This window comes from Elaeis guineensis, chromosome 2 (genome assembly GCF_000442705.2).
Source record: "Elaeis guineensis isolate ETL-2024a chromosome 2, EG11, whole genome shotgun sequence".
NCBI classification, from domain to species: Eukaryota; Viridiplantae; Streptophyta; class Magnoliopsida; order Arecales; family Arecaceae; genus Elaeis; species Elaeis guineensis.
In genome coordinates, this window is record NC_025994.2 from 83499346 (window position 1) to 83525551 (window position 26206).

The 26206-nt window shown below is 37.1% G+C and overlaps 1 protein-coding gene across 1 annotated transcript in view; it reads right to left on the reverse strand.

Moving 5' to 3' along the window:
- Positions 1-929: 929 nt before the first annotated feature.
- The window catches only part of LOC105055477 (ETO1-like protein 1), a 28001-nt gene continuing 2724 nt past the window's right edge, over positions 930-26206 (reverse strand). The window contains 3 exon segments of the mRNA XM_073251967.1: positions 930-1366; positions 1997-2147; positions 4869-5003. Coding sequence (XP_073108068.1) covers positions 1146-1366; positions 1997-2147; positions 4869-5003 — 507 coding nt within the window. The 3' untranslated portion in view covers positions 930-1145.

The window sequence follows — 26206 nt, forward strand, 5'->3', positions numbered from 1 at the left end:
AAAAAAATGATAAAGCAAGGTAGAAAAGAAAGGTGATTAACCCTCAAAAGTGCCAGAGAGATTTATCTAAAGAATCCCCCTTTCTCTCTTTTGTAGACAGAAAGCTGATGGCCATTTTCAAAAGGATGATAACTGGCCATTATACAGCATCATAGTACTTATTTTATTATTTTAATAATGATGTTGTGATCTTGACAATCTCTCACCTCCTTTGTGAGATTTCAAGGATTCTCCATGTGAGGCATTTGCTGGGATCTCAAGCTGGTATACCCCCTACATTAGATGAGGGCATCTAACTGCATAAGCCAATTAAGCTCTAAGACAGCTGATTTCAATATCATCTAAGATCAACCCCGCATCAGCACCAATTAGTAGAATAGATGCTATTTATAAATATAAGATCCACGAAATTTAGTTTTCTATTTGGATTTAATATTATTTATCAAGTAATGAAAGTAAGGATTTTAAATAGGTGTGGACTAGGCAATCAATGGGATCAACTTTTCTTTCTTTCTTTTTTTTTTTTTTTTTTTTTTCTGGAGCTTGCTTAGATTGGTCATTCTTCAATAATACTTTGCACTTGCATGAGTTCTACACCACAACCTTGTCCACAAAATTAATATGTTATAGTTTTCCTAATTTTAAGATTTTAAAATTTCTAAACATATTTAAATATCTTCAAAACAAATCACAAAAACTTATGTCTTATGATAATTAGTTGAATGTAGCTTGAACAAAACGCTATTCCATAAATAATAATATGCAAAGTATATCAGCAAAAGCCATTTTGTAGTTGACACAAAAGAAAATAAAAAGGAATATAGAACAAAATAATGGAAGCGGAAATTTTATGAGATTGCGGCAACAAACATTTAGATGCAAGTTCATCCGATCATATGACTCGCATCTTCTCCAAATTCTTGCTATGATTACCTTTAAACATCTCATTTAATTCAGAGAATCAAAATTTCTAGACAGACATTTTAACAATTGAAACACAGCAATTACCTTGAATTGTGATTCTCATACATTACAACAGAAAGGTGGAAGTGGAAGAAGGGAAGAAAGAATACAGAACCAAGCCAGGCTATAAAGGTGCCATTGCATGGATCAGGTGTAGTTATACAGAATATTATGAAATGCACTCATGGATCTTGGCTGTTTACTCGCCTGTGGAGCTCGAGCATCTCTTGGTGATTAGGGTCCAAAGAAAGGGCAGCCCGGCAATCTCGAAGAGCACTGGAGACATCCCCAATGTGCTCATGGAAAGCAGCACGGAGGTGCAGGAGGTGAAGGTCAGCTTTCAATGCTATCGCCCTTGTCAGCTCTGCAATTGCCTCTTTCTCCTTGTGGTTATCCATAAGCACTGTTTGTAATCAAAGAAAAGACCTATTTCTACGTCAGCAAAATAAAAGAGAACAATCAAGGACTTTAACAGAAATGGGGAAAAGGAAAATTAATCATTTATAAAGGAGTAAAATGTAGATTCGTCCATGGAAGAGCCTGCATCAGCTAAACTGGTTTAGAGGCCCAAGGATACAGCACAGAAAATATGTGGCATAAGAACAAGAACTTACAAGAGAACAAGTCGAGCAGAAAGAGATTGTCTTTGCAAAAACCATGTATCATAGCTTTACTTTCATTAAAACTTTTGAAATATAGAAGCATAACATTGCTTCTTGAGTGATAATTGGTTTTATGTTTAAAAGGGGAAAAAAGAACTGAAGACAGAAAATAATCATCAATCTGCAATATCCTGCTTGTAGTAGAAATTTCCTGTTCGATGCCTCAAAAAATCTATCCATAGGCTTGGAACAGATTCAATTTTTATCTTTTGAAACTGGGCATAGTTTTGAAAAACAAACAAAATGCAATCTATTCTGATAATCAGTAAATTCAAAGATATACCCGAATTATGACATAATAGGATTATGTAAGTATTCATCCATACAGATTCAGTTGTGCCTAAAACATAGAGTCGGAGAGAGGCTCCGACCTGCAGCTCGGTATCTATAAGAATAAACTCGCAATGGGTCCAATTGGGTCACCATCTGCAAATCTTCCTTTGTACGAGAATCACAGTATTCAGACCTCTTCTCATATGCTGATGCATTGTTTCTAGCCATCTCTATTAATTTGGTCATTTCCTCACATGGAGCATTTGTGTGATGGCCCGGCCCATGTAACAAACCCAGCCCAAACAAAAAAAAAAAAAAAATAGGAAGGGAAAATAGAGGAGAAGTCCTCCTCTCACCGACTCCCAACCGGAGTCGGAAAGAGTCCCCCTCCGGCTCTATTTAAGGAGGAGATCCCTCCTCTCTCTCTTCCACTGAAAATCTCGAAGTTCATCAGCGGCAATCGCCGGAAAATCATCATGGAAGACCGGCTCTGTGCCCGTCTAATTTTCACGCCGGAAAGCTTCGCCGTCGTCGAAGGTGAGCCTCCTCCCCTTCCTCTCTTCTCCCACTTTCTTCCCGTGCCAGTGTGCACGCTCGCCGGCGACCGGAGTCGTCAGATTTCTTTGAGAAAGAAATTTCGATTTCAATTGGGTTTTAGCATCGGTGGTCACCGCCGGCCATCAGATTGGTGTTTTCTTGGATGGTAGGTCGCCGCCCTCCTGTCGATGGCCGCCCCCATGCCGGTTGCGCCGTTGGTCGGCCAGCCAACAGGGGATTGTGAGGTCCCTTGTTTCGGCCCAAAGAAAGCCTGGGAAGAAGAAAAGAAAAAGAAGGAAAAGAAAAAGAAAAAGAAAAGAAAAAGAAGAAGGAAAAAAAAAAGGAAAAGAAAAATTAAATAAATAAATAATGATATAAATAATAAAATATGAGAAAGAGAGTTTCTCTCTCTTCCCTCTCTCCCTTCAGCCTGAACTAGTATTTTCTCTCTCTAGAATTGAACTTTCTCTCTCTATTTTCTCTCTCTAGATTATTTCTCTCTCCTAAGATTTTCTAAAATTTTGAGAAGAATGATGATGAATTTAAATGATCCTAGTGATGGATTTTTGATCTGCGATCGCTGGACGGTACACCGACACCCACTTTGATCAGATTAGGTATTTTTAAGATTCTATTTTTCATGATTTTATTGAATTATCTACATGATAATCTTAGCATGATTTGATCTGATCGATCGGATTTGTTGAATCATATCGTCTGAGTCCAAGATGAATTCTCTCTCTATAATTTTCTCTCTCTAAAGTCATTTCTCTCTCGATCGATTTTTCTTTCTTGATCGATTTATCAATGAAGAATTTCTTTTAATATTTTTGATCTGATGAAGAATCTTGATCCATGATTGTTGGGCAGTGTATTGACACTCACCTTGATCAGACCATGAATCCTTAGATTTGATCATCCATGATCCCAATCTAGCCATAACTTGATTTGATCATGTTGATTTCACCAATCGAGATATTGGACCAATCGTAATGTTGAATTGTGTCACCTGATCAATTCGAATTGTACCTCATGAATTCTCTCTCCTCTGATTTTCTCTCTCCACTTGATTTTTATGAAATCAATGAAGAAATCTCGATCCTATCACTTCGAATCCGATTTGATCCGATAGTCAAACTTTGGATCGTTTATGTCCTAATTAGATTTTAATTAGATGAAATTAGATGATCGGACCCAATCTAAATCATTGAAATATGATATTCGTATTCTTTCTGATTATTGAATTTGATCTCGTATAGGTATCATTGACACCTGATAATCGGATATTGTGATATGATTTATGAACTGAAGAATTTTGAAAAAAATTTTATAGAATTATGTGGATTTATTGAAATGCGTTCGAGGTAAGTAATATTTCACTTTTTCTAGATTTATCAGCAAATTATAATATATTTTTCTAACATGATTTGAGAAACGATGCATGAATTAGATGAAATGATATTTTGTTATAAAAATATCTTATTTGAAATGTTATGATGAAGCATGATTGAACATATTGATTTCATGATGCATTATATTGATTGATTTTGATACTACATGATTATATGTTTTCTTATTAAAATTAGAATATGAAACATGATTTATGAAAAATTCTGATATAAGAACAATATGAATTGACAACCTGACTATGTAAAGGACCTTGCCAATGGGGGCATATACGTTGGCAATTGATTTGTCTTGAGAATTTATGTCGCCAGCGAGACCAGCGATATGTCGCCAGAGAGACCAACGATAAACCGCCAAAAAGACCAGCGGTTCCGAAGGACTTTGCTGCCAGATGATTCGTAGCTCACCGCAAGAAGATACGCGGTATTATGACCCTGCCACAGAGAAAATGTGGTCATAGCTCATGGTTGACGAAAAAAATTTAAGAACAAAAAAAATTAAAATCTCAAAAGAAACTCGAATTTTGAAAAAAAAATAAATTTGGCATGAACTATATTGCATAATCGAAATTGATTTCAAATTGATGAACTCGATATGCTTATTTTCTATAAATGATTATTTACTTAAATGTCTGATGAAATCTGTTGAAAGTGATCATTGCTTACTGGGCTGTCTAGCTCATTACCTCCTATTTTACTGTTTTTACAGATGTTGAAGAAATTAAGACGATACAAGATATGAATGGAAGAGTGATCAGAAGCAGAATCTCCATACTTTTATTTTAGGTTGAAAATCTTATTGAATTTGATGTAAAACCTATGAATCATTGTTAAATTTATTAAGATATTAAAGAAAAAATTTAGATCATTATGTTTTGGATTTAAATTATTGACTAATTATTCTGCTGTTGTTTTAGGATAGCATGATAAGATGCTTTGCATGCTTATGGGAAGAGTTTTCTATGAGTATGCGGCGGTTGCCATGACCCTCGATTCACAATCTCGGATCGGGGGCATAACAATTTGCGTCATTCTCAAGGAAATGGACTCGAGCAAGACCCTGATGAGCTCGTGTATGTCGGATCTTGAGGGCACTAATGTAACAGTCAGCTGCCAAATCTAACTTCCCACGATCAACATATACACTGCCAAGGTTTAAAGCCTGCAAGATGGAATTTTATGACAAACAAAGATGGAGTTTTCGTGTGCGCACACGCACGCATGTGTGTGTGTAATGGAATTTTATGGCAAACAAAGATGGAGTTTTAGAGTGTGTGTGTGTGTGTGTGTTCATATTGACAATTCAGATCATGAGTTTTTTCCCTCATGATTAACAAAATGATAGGATTGGAACTGAAAGCAGTTTCAGAGGACATTCAAGTTTGTATAAATATATCCAACTAAAAGTTTTCATGGAAGCAAATACATGGTTTTGTATGCATTTACAATTTACCCAACAGGCTGGCCTCATCTACTTGGTCGCTTTTCTCTTTTTTGAAAACATAAAATTAAGATTGCTTCTCTTGTTCTTTTTTTTTTTCCGGTTGGTCACTTTTTCCTAATGTTGTTCAAGTGAAAGATTCTGAATTCTTTTACATACCTAGCCCTTCAGAGCTGCTTGCCAACAGAAGGTAATATAAATAAAAGCTTTTTATACAATTTTATAAAACATTAGCTAGAAGTGTATGAACACAGCATGTCATTGCCCATATACATCTCACATCTGAATGTTACTAAACAATTACATGAATAGACAATACATCCACGTACCAGATACACGTTATGACTCAATACAACATTCCAATAGACATGATCGTATTTCCAGTTATTTATCAATAAATTGCATGCACTCCAGTTGCTGAATTCAAAAACTATATATTGAAATTGCCAATAACAGTATCATCATGTATAGGTCAACAAGGAGATCATGTAAGAATGAAAATCTCAAATGGGCAAATAAGCTTCTCACAACAAAAGTCCACAAAATTATCACAAGGATATCTAGGAAGTTAATTTCCAACTCCAATATCATGACAAGGGGCAAGGTCAGAAGGTCGCCATAGGGTTATAATTCAACATAAGACAGCCCAATGTGCAAGTGTTACCCGTATAAATCAAGATAAAGATTGCAAAAAATAAATAAATACATAAATAAATAGAATACCATGGATCATAGCATTAAGAAGTAGCTACAGTAGTTATGATCTGAACTGCAATATTACAGCTGCAGTTACACGATAAACACAATGAGACAACAAGAGAGGCTAAAGACCAATATAGAAGGATGATACACATGGCACACTTTGCATAAACCCTCATAACATGTCCTCTATGTTTCTCCATGCTCCTCAGGTATAACATCTTAGTATATCTGACCATTAATAGGCTAGAATGCCCCAAAATTTGGCGATGTAATAGGCGTACAAGCATAGGGCTTTTTTTCCAAAAAAAGTTCCTACATCTACTGATATGCCAGCATCATGGTGGAGCTTTCGACCTTTTCCATTGGCAAGCAAATGTAATGCGTAAAGCTTTCTTCTCAATAGTGTCTGGCAAAAACTAAATCATGAAAATGTCGACTATCTCTAACAAATTGAATCCTAACCATACAAAGGATAGCTATCTGAAGCAAACCAGCAAATTGCATAACATATAAGAAAGTGGCATACATTTTGTAGTTTCATTATGTGTTCAAGGGACTGCAAACTCAACCAAAACAACTTACCTTGTAGGATAAACACCACCAGAATATTCCTCTCATCAAGCTATTGAAATTATAAAATGGTACAAAAAAAGGATATATCAATCACATATTCTGGATCAACAAAGTTCCAAGAAATATATTTCCTACTAAAAATAGACATGAGAATGGACTCAATCAACTGTCTCTGAATTCCAGACTTTTCTGATACCCACTTAGACCTGTTGCAAGACAAAACAAACCTTAAACATTCCTGATTAGACTTCAACTAATCTTATAAAAAATAATCAGTAATAAGTCGAAATATCTGCTTGATATGGCAAATTCAAAAATACACATCAATTAGATGACAAGATATAGCCCTTTAAATTGAAGCATGCTTTTACATCATTAGAACTCCAAAAAAAAGCCACTAAATGTATCCATCATCAACCCTTAAATTGTTGAAATCAACGTTTTAAGTCCCGGCGGGACGGGGGCCGTCCCGACCATCCCGTCCCATTCCTTTGAGTTTTCGGCACCTGGGATGGGTGCGGGACCCCGAAACGCCTGTCCGGCCTTCGTCCCGGCCGTTCCATCTTCATCCCGGCCGGAACAGGCGCCGGTACGGCCGTCCTGATGTGCCCTAATTTAGATTCCGTTGCCGGATGCCGATGATGAGGGAGAACGGCCCATTCGTTGTCGGGAAGGGGAGAAGAATGAGGAGAAGACCGTACTAACCTTCTCGGCTTCTCCTTTCTTTCGCTGATGCATCAGCGTTGGCATCGTTGCCGAAGGGAGCCCGGCCTTCTCTGAGTCTGGTTCTCCGAGGGAAGAGCAGAGCATGCCCCAGGAGAGAGGAGAAAGAAGGGAATAGGGAGGCCGTTTTGAGTTTCCGACAAGGAGAGGGAGGAGAGAGGAGCGGAGGGGAAGAAAAATAAGCTCGGCGGCTCGGTCGCTCGGAGCATAGAAGGAAAGAGGGATCGCGTCTTTCTCGCACGCGTCGCCGTTCGATCATAGCAGACGCAAACGGTTTACTGTGGCTTGTTCTCCAACGTGAGATTTGACGCGGTCCGATTGCACCCACGGTGAATAACGCACAATCGGGAACTGGCGAGAAATGAACCAGGGCAAATCCCGGAGCATATGCACAGTAAATAGCGTGCAATCAGAAATTGGTGAAATAGAAGGGGTAGCGTGGCGTGTTATCCACCGTGGGATTTGCACAATCCAATTGCATCTGATGCGTGCAATACAGAGGCTATTCAAAGAGCAGCTTTATGTGTTATCTATTATCATCATGGTGCATGCAGCTTGCCCATATAGAGAAATTATTGCGTGCATCACATGCAATACGGAGGCTAGACAGTAAATGTGACATTATAAATATAATGTGACATTATAAATATATTATTTTTAAAATTTAAATATATTTAAATAATAAATAGATAAATAAATTTTAATATAAATTTTAAAAATAATATTTATATATATAAAAAGTTGATCCAAAAGTATATCAAGACGTCAGATCTGAACGGCCACGAAGATGGGGCGGAATGCGGGACGTCTCATTCCGGATGAAAATCGGAATGCTCTCATCTCACAAAATTTAAAATTTTGATTGAAATATAATAAAAATATATTTTATTTATAAAAAAATAAAAAAAAATAAGACAAACTAAGCATATTATTCACTAAAACATCCTTTGTTTATGATGACTCAAATTTCTAGGTTGATCCTGCGAGTGGATTTTGAGTTAATTTGATTTAACAAAAAATAAATCAAAAATTTTGAATCAAACAAAACAATGTCTCAGATGTTAGGTTTTTCTTTGAATATATAAAGAAAGAATAAGATAGTCTCAACCTTTTCAGGTAACTTTGTAACATCCAGTTACTTAGGCCTGTAGCCCAGACGGCCCAACAACAAAAGAAAAAAAAAAATATAGAGGAGGAGGAAGACTCCTAGCCGGAGTTTTTTTTCTTCCTATTTTTGGCAAAATCGGACTCAAAGAGTCCGGCTAGGATAGAAAACCTCCACTATAAAGATTCTCCGTCCTCCCTTAGGAATTTACAACAAAAAATTTCAAAGAAAATCGAGGGATTTGAGAGATTTTCTCAAAGATATACCGTGGGTGGTTGATCGGAAGAGAAGGGTCGCCGGAGCTGTTTTTGACCGCCGGAACAAGGTATGTTTCTTCTTCCTCCCTTTCGGATTAGTCTCTCCGGTCATCGGTGTATTTGGAAGCCGACGAGGTGCCGGTTCGGACTCAAACAGGGATACCCTGTTTGTGTGATCTTTTTCTTTTTCCACCGCCGGCAACAGGGATGGTGGCACTACCACCGACAGGGTAGCATCGCCGTTGTCGGGACGCTGCCGGGGAAGGTGGCCGGAGGTGCTCATCTGGTCGGGTTAAAGGGAGACGTTCGGTCAGGGGGGGCTCGGATTCCCTGTTCTCGGGTGTGAGGAAGAGGAGAAGAAATTCTTCTCTTCTCTAAAAATATATATATATATATAATAAAATATATATATATATATACATAAAATATAATTATATATATATATACATACATATATATATATAATAAATAAAAATGAATAATAAATAAAAATTAAAAATATATATATATAATATAATTATATATATATATATACATACATATATAAAAAAAAAGGGAGGGGGACTTGGGTAAGAGTCAGATAACCTCAAAATATATAAAAAATTTATTTGGTTAAATTAATTTATTTTTGTTTGATAGGAGAACAGTCCAACGACCAGGGGGACAACGAGTAGGGCTTGATTTTCTGACTTTAAGGCTGTGAATTTGAATTCTCATTTATCGAGGTAAGAATCATTATACATGATCATCATCACATGTATATATTATTTTACTGATAGTTTTGCATCGTTGGATTTGAGATCAATGAATTTATCATATGTAAAATGTTGATATTTACTTGTGTGGTTGCGAGCATGAATATATTTTCATCAATGCATTTGATGGCATGATTATATAGTTATTACATATTTATTTTTGAGTACACTATAAAATTTAAATTGATTAATGGTATACGTTCATAAAATAAAATATAAAAAAATATATATATATGGTTTGGACTGACCTTGTCATGTGGAATAGTCAGCCAGGAGCTTATGCCTGGGACAGCTTCCAAAGGTTTATGTGTGGAAGAATTTGATCCGAGAAAGATCATGAATAATTTGATCCGAGAAAGATCATGAATGATTTGATCCGAGAAAGATCATGGCCACTTTGATCCGAGAAAGATCATAAATAATTCGATCTGAGGAAGATCACAGAAATCGATCCGAATAAAAGATCGTCGCATGATCCTGATTAGTCCAAAGCCAAAAAAGAATAAAAGGTTATCAAACCGAAAATGTGAGAAGATACAACATTTAATATGAAATTCAACAATGAATGAAGATTTCGCCTGATGATGTATGATGATACATTAGCATATTTGTGACGATATTACAGTTATTATATACCTATGAGTTTTTCTAATTATATTGGTTTTAAAAATATTAATTTTATCTATTGGCTTGATGTACATGTACAGTGATTCTTACTGAGCTGGAGAAGCTCATATTTTCCTTCTTATTTTTTTTCAGACTCACAGGATGCTTAGTTGGATGGTTTGGGCGAGTGCAAATGAGAACTGAAGCCTTTAGTAATTTAGTTAGCTTAGATTCTCTGATATCAATGAACATTTGAATAATTGTATTGAACAAGTTTGCATTTGATTTGAAGTTGTGACTCGGTTGATTGATTTGGTAATTACTTGGTTATTTAAAATTTTTAAAAGTGTTAAATTAATAGGCCTTACATGATCCTAGGGTGCTGCTCTAGGGTTTGTGTGGCCGTGTCACGTGCCCAACTCAGGTGCTGGGTTTGGGGCGTGACAGAGTGGTATTAAAGCCTAGGTTTAGGAATCTTAAGGTTTATTTCAGAGAGAGAGTATATGGGTAGACTTTTAGATAGAAATTGATTAATATGAAATATTATTCTTAAATTCTTGACTAAAGTGAAACTGTGTAGGTTGACATGGCAAGAGGGACTGAGCATGGGCGAAATCGGAGACCTACTTGTTTTGCAGATGGCTCTAATGCTTGGGAGCCAGCTACACCATAAGAAAATGCTCCACCCTCATCGGATGATGATGCACCACAACAAGAACATCCTACTGAGCCTGCAGAGGTCACTCCCGGGGAAGAAACTCCAGGAGAACCTGAAATTCAACTTGGGGAACAAATTACTGCAGCTCAGTTAATGCAAGTACTGGTTCAATAACAAGTGGCTGCGAGGGAAGATATGAGAAGGATATTGAAGGTGCAACAGGGACAACAACAGCAGATCATATAGCAAATATTTCAGGAGCGACAGTCCCAGCAGCAACAAAGAGCTGAAAATCAGTATGAACATCAGATCAATTTATTAGACCTCAAAAAATATGCACCACCGGCATTCTCAGGGACCTCAGATCCTATGGAAGCTGAAAGCTGGCTAAAAGCAATAGAGAAAGTCTTTCATGCCTTGAGATGTCCTGCTGAAGATAAGGTCACTTTTGCCACGTTTATGTTACAAGGTGAGGCAGTCGATTGGTGGGAGATGGAAATTGGAAAGTTAGGGCCAAATGATGTACCTTTTATATGGGAAGAATTTAGAAAGGTTTTCTATGAGAAGTATTTTTCTCAGAGTATCCGACTCCAGAAATTTCGAGAGTTCGATCGACTGGTACAGGGTCACATGACAGTTGCTCAATATGCAGCCAAATTTGAAGAATTATCGAGATATGCCCCTGCATTGATAGCTGAGGAAAATGTTCGAGCCAGAAAATTTGAGAATGGGTTAAGGGAGAGAATCCAACAACTGGTGACTGTTTTTGAGCTGCCCACTTATAAAGAAGTTGTAAATAAATGCTTAATAATAGAAAAAGGACTCAATGATGCTAAAGCAGCAAGAGAGAAAAGTATGAAGAAAAGAAGTCGAGCGATTGATTCTCAAGCTCAAAGTAGCAGAGCCTTCAAACCAAAGACCCCAAAACCAAGCCAGACTGCCACTGAAGGTAAAGTACAACCTCAAGGGAGTCTTATATGTTATAGGTGTGGAGGACCTCATTTTAGACGAGATTGTACGTGGCCTGGAGGACAATGTTACAAATGTGGACGAGATGGCCACAAAGCAGTTATATGCCGCAGTGAAGGAGAATCACAGAGACAGCAGATGCCTCAAAACTTTCAAAACACCCCTGCGACTCGGGCACCCCAAGATGTACAAAGACAAGACGCGGGACAACAAAAATCAAAGACCCAAGGACGAGTCTATACACTTACACAACAGGATGCTAATGCTTCTAACTCAGTGGTGACAGGTACTGAACCGATCTCCTAAAAGTTTTTTTATATATATCATGAAATATTATATGCTTAGACAAATAAGGACATATAGCCCTGAATGATAAATGAATATATGACAGGTATGATTAAAATAGCATCCAATGATGTCTATGCTCTATTTGATCCTGGAGCTACCCACTCTTTTATAGCAACTAACTTTATTAAGAAGACCAATGAGATGTCTCCTACACCTTTAGAAAATAATCTCTGTGTCTGCACTCCAAGTGGAGAGGTGATCTTGATTAATTCAATTTGCAAAGATTATGTACTAAGTATTGAGGATAGGGAGATGAAAGCAGACTTATTAGTCTTAAAGATGAAGGACTTTGATCTAATCTTGGGGATGGATTGGTTAGCAGCATATCATGCTACAGTTAATTGCTTCCAAAAGACAATAATGTTTCAAATTCCAGATCAGTCAGAGTTTAGTTTTAAGAGTACTAAACCCTTCTTTCACCAGAAGTTCATCTCAGCTATTCGTGCTCAGAAATTTCTTAGAAAAGGATGTGAAGGATTTTTAGCCACTGTATTAAATACTCAAGATAATAAGCTCAAGTTACAGGATATCCCTATTGTGAAAGAATTTCCTGATGTTTTTTCGGATGACCTGCCTGGACTACCTCCTGATCGAAAGATTGAGTTTTCTATTGACTTGATTCCTGGTACGAGTTCAGTTTCTAAAGCCCCTTATCAAATGGCTCCAGCAGAATTGAAGGAATTACAAAAGCACTTACAAGAGTTGTTGGACAAAGGATTCATTAGACCTAGTGTGTCACCTTGGGGAGCTCCAGTACTTTTTGTGAAGAAGAAAGATGGTAGCCTTCGGCTTTGCATAGACTATCGAGAATTAAACAAGGTAACAGTGCGAAATAAATATCCTTTACCACGAATCGATGATTTGTTTGATCAGTTGCAAGGGGCTCAGGTCTTCTCAAAAATTGATCTTCGTTCTGGCTACCATCAGTTGAAGATACAGCCTGGAGACATATCAAAAATAGCCTTTCGGATTAGATATGGGCATTATGAGTTTTTAGTCATGCCATTTGGTCTGACCAATGCATCGGCAGCCTTTATGGATCTTATGAATCGAGTGTTTGCATCATACTTGGATCGATTTGTAGTTGTATTTATTGATGATATTTTGATTTACTCGAAAAGCTCATTCGAGCATGAAGAACATTTGAGGATTGTATTACAAACTCTGAGGGAAAAGAAGCTGTATGCAAAGCTACAAAAATGTGAATTTTGGATGAACAGTGTTACTTTTCTCGGGCATGTCATCTCCAAGGAGGGTATCTCAGTTGACCCAAAGAAAGTGGAGACAGTAGTTGACTGGAGCCGACCTACTAACGTATCAGAGATACGTAGCTTTTTGGAATTAGCTGGCTATTATCGAAAGTTTGTAGAAGGTTTCTCTAGTATTGCCATGCCTCTATCTCGTCTAATACAGAAACAAGTAAAGTTTGAATGGACAGACGAATGCGAGCAAAGCTTTCAAGAGTTAAAAAGACGATTAGTGACTGCTCTAATCTTAACCATTCCATCTGAGACAGAAGGTTTCACTATTTATAGCGATGCTTCTCGTAAAGACCTTGGTTGTGTTCTGATGCAAAAGGGAAGGGTGATAGCTTATGCCTCTCAACAATTGAAATCTTATGAGCGAAATTATCCTACTCATGACCTAGAATTAGCAGCTGTGATTTTTGCTTTAAAAATATGGAGGCATTATTTATATGGAGAGCACTGCGAGATTTTTATGGATCATAAAAGCTTAAAATATATCTTTACTCAGAAGGAGTTAAATTTGAGACAAAGAAGGTGGCTGGAACTACTGAAGGACTATGACGTGACAATAAATTATCATCCCGGGAAGACGAATGTTGTAGCCGATGCTCTAAGTAGAAAATTTTTTGGTGAATTGGTTGCTCTAATTACCTCACAAAATCCTATATTGCTAGATTTGGAGAAATCAAGAATTGAAATACGACCACATGATTCTCAAGTTCAGCTTGCAAATCTTGTACTACAGCCTACTTTGATTGAAAAGATTAAGGCAGCTCAAAAGGAGGATTCAGAGTTACAAAAGGTCATAGAGGCAGTGAAATCCGGTATACAGACAAAATTTTGGACACATGAGGATGGGTCATTGAGATTTGATAACAGACTATGTGTTCCCAAGATTTCAGGATTAAGGGATGAGATCCTAGAGGAGGCTCACTGTTCGGCTTACACTATGCATCCTGGAAGCACAAAAATGTATCAAGATTTGAAAAGAAATTTTTGGTGGTCTGGTATGAAAAGGGATATTGCACAATTTGTAGCCCAATATTTGGTATGTCAATAAGTAAAAGCTGAACATCAAAGACCAGCAGGACTATTGCAGTCTCTTCTTATTCCTCAGTGGAAATGGGAGCATATTACTATAGATTTTGTGACTGGATTACCTAAAACGCTTCGAAATAATAATGCAGTATGGGTAATTGTTGACCGATTGACGAAATCAGCACATTTCTTACCCTTTCGGATTGGTCTTTCCTTAGAAAGATTGGCAGGCTTGTATATAGAGCAGATAGTACGACTGCATGGAGTACCAGTTACTATTGTGTCAGATCGAGATAGTAGATTTGTTTCTCAGTTTTGGAAGAGTCTTCATAAAGCTCTTGGGACCAAGTTAAATTTCAGTACAGCTTTTCATCCTCAAACTGACGGACAATCAGAACGAACCATACAGATCCTAGAGGATATGTTAAGGGCTTGTGTTATGGACTTGGGTGATGCATAGGATAATCACTTATCATTGGTTGAGTTCGCTTATAATAATAGTTACCAAGCAAGCATTCAAATGGCTCCTTTCGAGGCATTATATGGAAGAAAGTATAGATCGCCCATTTGTTGGGATGAGGTGGGAGAAAGAAAACTGTTGGGACCAGAAATAGTGCAATAGATAGTGAAAAAAGTACATATGATCCAGGAATGACTTCGTACGGCTCAGAGCAGGCAAAAGAGTTATGCTAATAATAGAAGAAGGGAACTGGAATTTCAAGTTGGCGATCATGTTTTTCTGAAAGTTTCTCCTACTAAAGGTATCATGAGATTTGGAGTGCGTGGTAAGTTGAGTCCAAAGTATATTGGTCCTTTTGAAATTTTAGACAGGGTTGGAGAGGTTGCATATCGGTTAGCATTACCGCCGACTTTATCTGGTGTACATAATGTGTTTCATGTATCGATGTTGAAGAAGTATATTCCAGATCCAAGTCATATGGTGAGTTATGAACCTTTGCGTCTTCAGAAGGATCTGACTTATGAAGAATATCCAGTACGGATTGTTGACAAGAAAGATCAGGTGTTACGACATCAAATTATTCCTTATGTGAAGATCCAATGGAGCAATCATAGCGAGAGAGAGGCTACATAGGAACTCGAGACAGAAATGAAGATCAAGTATCCACAACTCTTTGAAAACTCAGGTATGTAAATTTCGAGGATGAAATTTTTAAGGGGGGGAGATTGTAACAGCCAGTTACTTAGGCCTGTAGCCCAGACGGCCCAACAACAAAAGAAAAAAAAAATACAGAGGAGGAGGAAGACTCCTATCCGGAGTCTTCTTCCTTCCCGTTTCCGGCAAAATCGAACTCAAAGAGTCCGGCTAGGGTAGGAAACCTCCACTATAAAGATTCTCCGTCCTCCCTTAGGAATTTACAACAAAAAATTTCAAAGAAAATCGAGGGATTTGAGAGATTTTCTCAAAGATATACCGTGGGTGGTTGATCGAAAGAGAAGGGTCGTCGGAGCTGTTTTTGGCCGCTGGAACAAGGTATGTTTCTTCTTCCTCCCTTTCGGATTAGTCTCTCCGATCACCGATGTATTTGGAAGCCGGTGAGGTGCCGGTTCGGGCTCAAACAGGGATACCCTGTTTGTGTGATCTTTTTCTTTTTTCGCCACCGGCAACAGGGATGGTGGCACTGCCACCGACAGGGTAGCATCGCCGTCGTCGGGACGCTGTCGGGGAAGATGGCCGGAGGTGCTCATCTGGTCGGGTTAAAGGGAGACGTTCGGTCAGGGGGGCTCGGGTTCCCTGTTCTCGGGTGTGAAGAAGAGGAGAAAAAATTCTTCTCTCTTCTCTAAAAAAAAAAAATATATATATATATATATAATAAAATGTATATATATATACATAAAATATAATTATATCTATATATACATACATATATATATATAATAAATAATAAATAATAATAAATAAAAATTAAAAAAAATATATATATATATATAATATAATTTTATATATATATATATATACATACATATATATTAAAAAAAAAGGGGGGGCATGGGTAAGAGTCAGATAACCTCAATATATATAGAAAATTTATTTGGTTAAATTAATTTATTTTTGTTTGATAGGAGAACAGTCCAACGACTAGGGGGACAATGAGTAGGGCTTGATTTTCTGACTTTAAGGCTGTGAATTTGAATTCTCATTTATCGAGGTAAGAATCATTATACATGATCATCATCACATGTATATATTATTTTACTGATAGTTTTGCATCGTTGGATTTGAGATCAATGAATTTATCATATGTAAAATGTTGATATTTACTTGTGTGGTTGCGAGCATGAATATGTTTTCATCAATGCATTTGATGGCATGATTATATAGTTATTACATGTTTATTTTTGAGTACACTATAAAATTTAAATTGATTAATGATATACGTTCATAAAATAAAATATATAAAAAAAAAGAGAGAATATGGTTTGGACTGACCTTGTCATGTGGAATAGCCAGCCAGGAGCTTATGTCTGAGACAGCCTCCATAGATTTATGTGTGGAAGAATTTGATCCGAGAAAGATCATGAATGATTTGATCCGAGAAAGATCATGAATGATTTGATCCGAAAAATATCATGGCCACTTTGATCCGAGAAAGATCATAAATAATTCGATCCGAGGAAGATCACAGAAATCGATCTGAATAAAAGATCGTCGTATGATCCTGATTAGTCCAAAGTCAAAAAGGAATAAAAAGTTGTCAAACCGAAAATGTGAGAAGATACAACATTTAATATGAAATTCAACAATGAATGAAGATTTCGCCTGATGATGTATGATGATACATTAGCATATTTGTGATAATATTACAGTTATTATATACCTATGAGTTTTTTCAATTGTATTGGTTTTAGAAATATTAATTTTATCTATTTGCTTGATGTACATGTGCAGTGATTCTTACTGAGCTGGAGAAGCTCATATTTTCCTTCTTATTTTTTTTCAGACTCACAGGATGCTTAGTTGGATGGTTTGGGCGAGAGCAAATGAGAACTGAAGCCTTTAGTAATTTAGTTAACTTAGATTCTCTGATATCAATGAACATTTGAATAATTGTATTGAACAAATTTACATTTGATTTAAAGTTGTGACTCGGTTGATTGATTTGGTAATTACTTGGTTATTTAAAATTTTTAAAAATGTTAAACTAATAGGCCTTACATGATCCTAGGATACTGCTCTAGGGTTTGTGTGGCCGTGTCACGTGCCCAACTCAGATGCTGGGTTTGGGGCGTGACAAACTTAGTAATGATGGACATTGAGAGTTATAGTTTAGAAGCCCAAGGTCCGTAGCAGTTTAAATTAGAAAGTCTTGGAACCTTTGGAACAGCACTCTGAAGTAGTTTGGACTTTGGAGTCTTTGCAAGTGGAGCATTATGGATTTCTGACTTCTATAATTTGAGACATCAAGTGAATAGGCTTAGGAACCTAAAAGAACAAAATCAATTTTGCATCAGTTAGGCTTGTACTTCTACCATGAGCTTCAAATTTTGATGTCGATCATGTGGACCATACAGATCTAGGATTTTTGCTCTCCCAATAGTTTTATTCTTATCATGAAGGAAAAAAAAATTAACAAAAATCTTGAAGACCTAAGAATAATGATCATGCTTGGTTCTAAGACAGCATTCCTAGGCTTGGGATAGATCAGGTTAGACCAATTTCATGAAATTCTCAACAGAATGGCCCTAAAAATTGCCAAGCTGGCTTCTAATGTCACTCAAGAAAAGTACTGGTTGGAATTATTTTTCGCTTCATATCAGTTTCTATGCACCGTATCAATAAGCTAGATGGAAGCTGATAGTATTTTGACAATTATGGTGAAAATAAGTACTAAGACACCTCCAACCTACCTTGACAACTTGAAATAAAAAGGAAGAATCTCATGACCAAATAGTACCTAAATGAGTTAGAAAAAGCTTATTAGTTTTAGTAGTGATAAGGAGGATCTGTGTTGTCCATTATGTGCTGACAACATGCATGTGTCGAAACAATGGTAAAGAAAATCAATAGATTGTAACACCCGGCCCAATTGGGCTCAGAATCAGTCCACAGTCAAAAAAAAAAAAAAGAACGGGAAGAAGACTCCTGATGGGAGTCTTCTTCTCCGATGAATCCTGATCCGAGAAGGATTCTAGGATCCTTAAAACTCTAGGACCCTCCATAAATAAGACTCCTCTCTCCCTCACGAGCCTCCACCGGCGATCTTTAAGCTAAATTCCTCTCCTTTTCTCCGTGGAAGCTGCGGCTATCTCTTCTCGTATTCGTTAGAAATCGAAGGTCGAAGAGGCCATCGAAGCTCAAGTAAGGGTCCAATCTTTCTTTCTCTCCCTCTTTTCTTTCTTTCCATGATTTTAGACTCCTCGCCGGCCATCGGGATCGTCGAAAATTCTATGAAACATGAAACCCTTGTTCGGCCGGAACCCTTTTCTTTCGTTTTCGGCCACCAGTGCCGCCGGTTGCGGCGTCTCATCCCCGAGACCGGATCCTCATCTCTCTCTCATTTTTCTTGAGTGCTTGACCACCGGCGACCGGCCAATGATCGAAAATCATGAAGAAAGGGGACGAGTCCCCTATTTTTCGAGAAATAAAAAAAAAAAAACTTTGCCGATTGAACCTTACTGTCGGCTGGCCTTGCTCCATTGCCGTCGACCGGACGCCACCCACCTCATCGGAGCTCGGGTCACTGGGGGGGACCTCATCGGTCTTCCCCTGTTTCGGCCCAAGAGAGGGTCGTGGGAAGAAGAAGAAAAAGAAAAAAAAATAGAAAAGAAAAAAAAATAAAAAAAAAAAAGAAAAGAAAGAATTTTCTCTCTCCTTTCTCTCTCTTTCCTCTCTCCTCTCTCTACCTTCTCTCTCCATCTTCTCTCTCTAGATTCTCTCTTTATTTTCTCTCTCTAAACTTTTCTCTTTATAAATTTTCTCTCTCTAGAATCTTTCTCTTCCTCTCTGATTGCATCACGGATCCTAGGATAAACTTAAGATGAAAATATGATGACTTGAAATTGCTTCAAAATTCATGCAGTAGATTGGATCCCAATCCGATCCTTACTCGAAATTTATAACATCGATCATAGTTAATCCATATTGAGTCACCTTGATATGATCTTTGATAATCTCGATCATGATCGCCTCGTTTGAAGGATATAAAGATTTTTTCTTCATTTTCTCTCTCTACTTTCTCTCTCTAAAATTTTCTCTCTCTTCATGAATTTTCTCTCTAAAAGTCTTGTGGACCAATAGAGGATCCAGATACGTAGATAAATCCTGATTTTGGGTAATCCTAAAAGTCCTGGATTTGTGTTATTAAGATCGATTATCAATAATTTCTTCACATATGATTTTTATATTTGATCAGGATCATGAAGAGATACGATTATTTGCATATGATATCAAGTGGAATATCTTGTTAGAAAAATTCATAAATCAAAAAAAAATATTGATTTCTATATTTGGATCAGTCATCAGTAAAGATAAAAATCTCTGTACATGATCACTATTATATATGCTATTTTACCGTTGATCTTGCATTATTGGTTTTGCATTGTTGGATTTGAGATTGATGAATTTGCTATATCTGAGACACCATTATTTGCTTATTTGATTTTGAGTATGAGTATGTTATATCAATATATATGTATCAGAGATTCATGGCATAATTACATGGATATGACATATCTAAATTGATCATAATGTAAGTCGAAATTGATTTGAAGAAATCAATACATAATAATTAAATAAAAAAAAAATATAGTATGGACTAGTCTTGTCATGTGGAACAGCCCGCCAAGAGCTTATGACTGGGACAGTCGGTCAGGAGCTTATGCTTGGGACAGCCCCCACTAGCTTATAGATGGATCAGCCGACCAGGAGCTCATGCCTGGGACAGTCTGTCAGGAGCTTATGCCTGGAACAGCCTCTCACGGGCTTTCGTACGTGGGACAGCCGGCCAGAAGCTCATCTTGGAACAGTCTTGAAAGGCTTTTAAGTGAAAATTGATTCGGATGATGACTGAGGTATAGACTTAATAAGTCCAAAGTCAGAAAGAAAAAGTTAAAAATTATGTGATTATAAAAAGATAAATGAAAGATAAAATATGAAATAATTGTTGAACAAAAGTATTTCACCTGTTAACATGATGCATCTATTTTAACAAGACAGAAAATTTATGGATGTTTGCAGTATTCTAAATATTGAACATGAGATTTTATATTTTATTGTTTACTCTTATTTTTAGATTATATTATTATATCGGTGTGATATGAAAATTTTTACTGGACTGTAAAGCTCACACCCCTTCATCTTTCTTTTTCTTCTCAGAGTTACATGATGCTCGTGATTGGCTGTAGTATGGATTTGTGGGTGAGCAGATGTATGATAGAGTATCATGATACCTGATCAGAGGATTGAAAGAATTTAATTTGTAATTATGTAAATTTTACTAATTATTATTGAAATTAGATATTATGAATGTTGAGGTTGTAAGAAATTATTTTTGGCCTTGCATATTCTTTAGGGCTTGCTCTAAGGAGTATGCGGCCATCACGTATCCGAACCGGCTTTTGGATTCGAGGCATGACAGAATGGTATCAGAGCATAAGTTATGATCATTAGAAATTATGATATAAGTAATTAGAATATTACAGAGTGATATCAGAGCCTAGGTTATGATCATTTGAAAACTAGGATATAAGTGATTAGGATATAATAAAGTAATATCAGAGCTCAGATTACGATCATTTGAGGATTATGATATAAGTGATTAGGATATGACAAAATAATATCAGAGCTTAGATTTAAGATAACTAGAAATTATGAAGTGATATTAAAACTTTATATAAGATCAATTGGATGTGACAGAGTGGTATCTGAGCTTAGAGCTTAGGTTACGTTCATTTGGAGACAATGATACAAGTGATTAGGATATGACAGAATAGTACTAGAGCCCAGGTTTAAGGTCATTAGGGATTGTCATATAAATGATATCAAAACTTTAGAATTATAATCAATAGAGTATGATAGATAATATCAGAGTTCAAGGTTATAATCATTAAGGATGTAATAGAATGATATTAGAGTTTAGGTTATGATCACTAGATAATATGATTTAAGTAGTATTTGAGCTTAAGATTATAATTATTCGGGATTGTGACTTTAGTGATATTTGAACTTGAGGCTATGATCATGAGGAACATGATAGATATAAGAGAAAAGATTCAATATTTGGATTTTAAATCAATAGATACTATGATAAAATTTATGCATAAGTGACATATGATGTCTGTTGATGCAGAATTCCACCGACGTCGGAGAAGCTGGAGTCGAGAAGATCGCATCCGCCACCGGGATCTGCAAAGAAAGTCTAAATCGGAGGTGGGGGTGCTCCGACAAGACCCTCCGATGCTCAAGTCAGTACTCTGCCTCAACAGAAATGAAGCACTCGAATGAAAATTTTAGCAAAGTTTCGAGATAGAGTTTAGAGCTTAGAGAAGAACGTATCTGGGGATCCCTTTTTATAGACGGAGAGCGTAACTGATTGACAGCGACATTTGTAACCGCCTGATAGTGGGCCATTCGGGGCCACGCAGAGTTTGTTACGAAGAGTAGTGGCGTCAGGGGGCCGTTCAGGGCCACGTGGAGTTTGTTATGGAGAGTGGAGTGGTGTCCGTTGTCGCGACTTGCTAGAGAGTGGTAGAGCCACGCGAAATCCGTTATAGAGAGTGGAGCAGGATAGTGGCCATTGTCGTGACTTGCCAGAAAGTTTGGGCCTGACGGCTGAAGCTCGGTTGGGACGTCTGATGGAGCGAAATGGCTCTATCTCAGCCATCCGGGAGAAGTTCGGATGTTTTCGAGGTTGCTGACGAGTCTACTGTTGTCGGATGTCTTGGGCGCTGATGCTACAGGCGGGAGTCATCTGCTATAGAAGCTCGAACGGGGACTTTCCATTGGTGAAGTTCGGTAGAAATCCGATTGCCAGAGAAGTCCGTCTGGGATTTGCCTGATGTGGAAGCTCATCTGAAGATTGTCCGTCGGAGAGGTCCGGTTGCACGAGAAATCCGACAGAAGATCGACTGATAGCGTAATTCAAAAGGCGTTGTGAAAGTTCGTCCATTAGAGGAGACCGGATGGATCTGTAGAAGGTCGGCTGGTGCTGTCGAAGGTTGATGGTCGAAGAGGTACGAAAGATACCAGAGACAGTCGGTCACTGTAAAAATCTGGCTGCTGGAGTACATCCGTTGTAGAAGTTCGTCTGAAATCCAACCGCTGTAGAAGTTCGGACGGAGTCCAGTTCCTGTAGGAGTCCGGAAGGAGGCCGCTTACCGTAGAAGCCCGAATGGAGATCGGTTGTCATAGAAGTTCGAAGCAGACCGCTTACTGTAGAAGTCCGGATGGAGATCGGTTGTCGTAGAAGTTTGGAGCAGACCGCTTACTGTAGAAGTCCCGTCGCTGGAGAAGCTCGGTCCTTGATGAAGTCTGGAAGATGTTCGGAGGAGAGATCCTGCTGGTGGAGCCTGTTCGTTGTAGAAGCTCGTTTGTGATCCATCCACTGTAGAAGTTCGTACGGAGCCCGACCCTTGTAGGAGCTCGGATGAAGTCCACCTGCAATAGAAGTTCAGGGTAGAGATCCGATTTTTGTAGGAATTCATCTGGAATCTATCCGTTGTAGAAGTTCGGACGGAGCCCGACCCTTGTAGGAGTTCGGATGAAGTCCACCTACAATAGAAGTTCGGGGTAGAGATCCGACTTTTGTAGGAATTCATCTGAAATCCATCCGTTGTGGAAGTTCGGACGAAGCCCGACCCTTGGATGAAATCTGAAAGGCGGTCGACCGCCATAGAAACTTGGATGGAGTCTGGTTACTGTAGAAGTCCGAAAGAAGTTCGAAGTAAAGTCGTTCGTGGCTGGAAGAAATCTAAAAGAGATTCGGAGAATAGTCGATCACTGTAAAAAATCAGCTGATAGTGAAGTCCAGAGAGCATTTGGAGCAGTTCGGTAGATGAATAAGGGAGCTCATTATCGGAGAAATTCAGATGGTATTATGGAAGCTCGGATGGTCGAGAGAGTTCAGAAAGACGCCATACAAAGTCGGAAGCCGGAAGAGCCCTGGAAGGGTCGGCCTTTTACAAACTTCGGTTGGGGGTATTTTATACCCAACAATGTCCATAATAAAATTGACGGGTTATATCTTGGATTTCAATTAGTAAGGTTGATCTAAATATGAGAAAAGTTGACCCTGAAATGAAGTGCAAGGTATTGATAAGTTATGTTGAGTATACTAGATGATTTTGAAATATTAAACTTATATGATTGAAGATCACGATATTTTTTCTAATTTCGATGATAATTATCTGAGTATTATAAATTTTGAACTTATTAAAAAAAAATTAATTAGAGTATGATCTAAGAAAGAATTGTATCATATGAGAGAAAAATATTTTTGAGTATTGAATCTATAAAAGGATCATATATGAAATCCGAATTTAGATGAAAAATATATACTTAGATTTTATTACGAGAATATGAGATACACGTCTTGGTGAAATCTTTAGTTATTCAAAATATCATATTTAGATGTAATTTTCTTGATCTTTCAAGTTGCATTGAATTTCAAGTCAAAAATTTACTTTTCTAAGTGGATCTAGGATATTTTGATATTATTATTAAATTAAATATTAAAAAAATTAATTTTATTAGAATATGATATATAATTATGATAAAATTTTTAATAATTCATATTACCATCTTTGGATTAGATTCTTTAATTTTCTTGTGATTGTTGAAGATGATGAAGTATATTAATTATTCAAGTCAAAGTTCGGATTTCTGAATTGAACTTAGATATCTTGCTAGTATTAAATTTTGAATGACTTATATAAGAGATAAGATTTGTATGGATTTATCGATTAATATTAAGGGTCATGATGAAGAGAGCTCTACAAGAAATAATTAAGTTGATTCTACTTATAAGGATGTTGGCTTGAGTTTTTCTAGTTTGTCAAGTTGAAATTAATTCTTTTAAAAAGAAAGATTGATTTAGAAATTATCTAAATGATTATAAGGTAAACTAAATGTTAACTCAAATTGATTCTAGACATGTTGGATTCTTGAGGAATGATGAAGCTTTTACAATGATTTCAAACATAAGAAGTGGATCAAGATTTAATTTTGATGTACTATGCCCAAGGAGCAATAAAGACAAAGAAACTTAAAATTTTGCTCTAAATTTTATGCAGAATTTGAAAATTGAATCCACCTTTGATTGATCTAATATACAAAGATATTTTTATCTTTAATAAACTTATATAATTTAATAAATTAAGATTAGAGTGCGCAGCAAAAGCGTGGTGGATTAAATTGATTAAAAAATATTAATTTTTTGATTCAAAAGATATTACGATGGAATACATTAGTTGAAAATAAGAAAAAATTTTATTGATAATGAAAGAATGCTATAGATTTTGACCTAATCTGATCATAGTCGGATAATTTTTGTCAGTAGGTTGCTTCATTATAGATAATGCCAAAAAATCCTAGATATCTCAAGTTTATTAACAGCTTGATAGTTCTGTTATTAGTTCAAACCTAAAATGTCTTGACATAGATCTCATATTTTTTCAAATTTAATATTATTACTCAAACTGATATAGAAGATTGAGATTTTCTTAAGATGAAAATCTATTTATTAAATTAATTGAAAGGTCAAGAGAAGAAAGAAATCGATGATTGTCAAGACCTTCCTTTATTTTTCCATCATAGGTAGTCTGAGACAATTATAAACTTTGAGTGGAATGTATTAAATAAATAACTAGAGTATTTTAATACAAGATCAAAATGTTACTGTTCTTCAAAAAAAAAAATTGAGAAATCAATAAGAAGGGATGAGTTTGAGATTTCAAATAATTTTTGTTATAACAAGATTATAAGAAATAAATAATATGTAAGATATTATTGGAAGCGTGAGAATGACATGATGCATATATATAATATAGAATATATCTTAAACAATATAAGTTAATTTCAAGGACGAAATTATTTGAAGGGGGAAGAATGTAACACCCGGCCCAATTGGGCCCAGAATCAGCCCACAATCCAAAAAAAAAGAACGGAAAGAAGACTCCTGATGGAAGTCTTCTTCTCTGATGAATTTCGATCGGAGAAGGGTTCTAGGATCCTTAAAACTTTAGGACCCTCTATAAATAAGACTCCTCTCTTCCTCACGAGCCTCCACCGACGATCGTTAAGCTAAATTCCTCTCCTTTTTTTCGTGAAAGCTGCGGCTATCTCTTCTCGTATTCGTCAGAAATCGAAAGTCGAAGAGGCCATCGAAGCTCAGATAAAGATCCAATCTTTCTTTCTCTCCCTCTTTTCTTTCTTTCCATGATTTTAGACTCCTCGCCGGCCGTCGGGATCATCGAAAATTCTATAAAACATGAAACTCCTGTTCGGTCGGAACCTTTTCCTCTCTTTTCCAGCCACCGGTGCCGCCGGTTGCGGTGTCTCATCCTCGAGATCGGACCCTCATCTCTCTCTCTCTTCTTTTGAGTACTTGGCCACCAACGACCGGCCAATGATCGAAAATCATGAAGAAAAGAGACGGATCCTCCATTTTTTGAGAAATAAAAAAAAAAACTTTGCCGATCGAACCTCGCTGTCGGCCAGCCTTGCTTCGTTACCGTCGATTGGATGCCACCGATCTCGTCGGAGCTCGGGTCCCTGGGGGGACCTCATCGGTCTTCCTCTGTTTCGACCCAAGAGGGGGTCGTGGGAAGAAGAAGGAAAAGAAAAAGAAAAGGAAAAAGAGAAAAAAAAATAAAAAGAAAAAAATAAAAAAATAATAATTTTCTCTCTCTCCTCTCTCTCCTTTCTCTCTTTTCTCTCTCCTCTCTCTACCTTCTCTCTCCATCTTCTCTCTCTAGATTCTCTCTTTA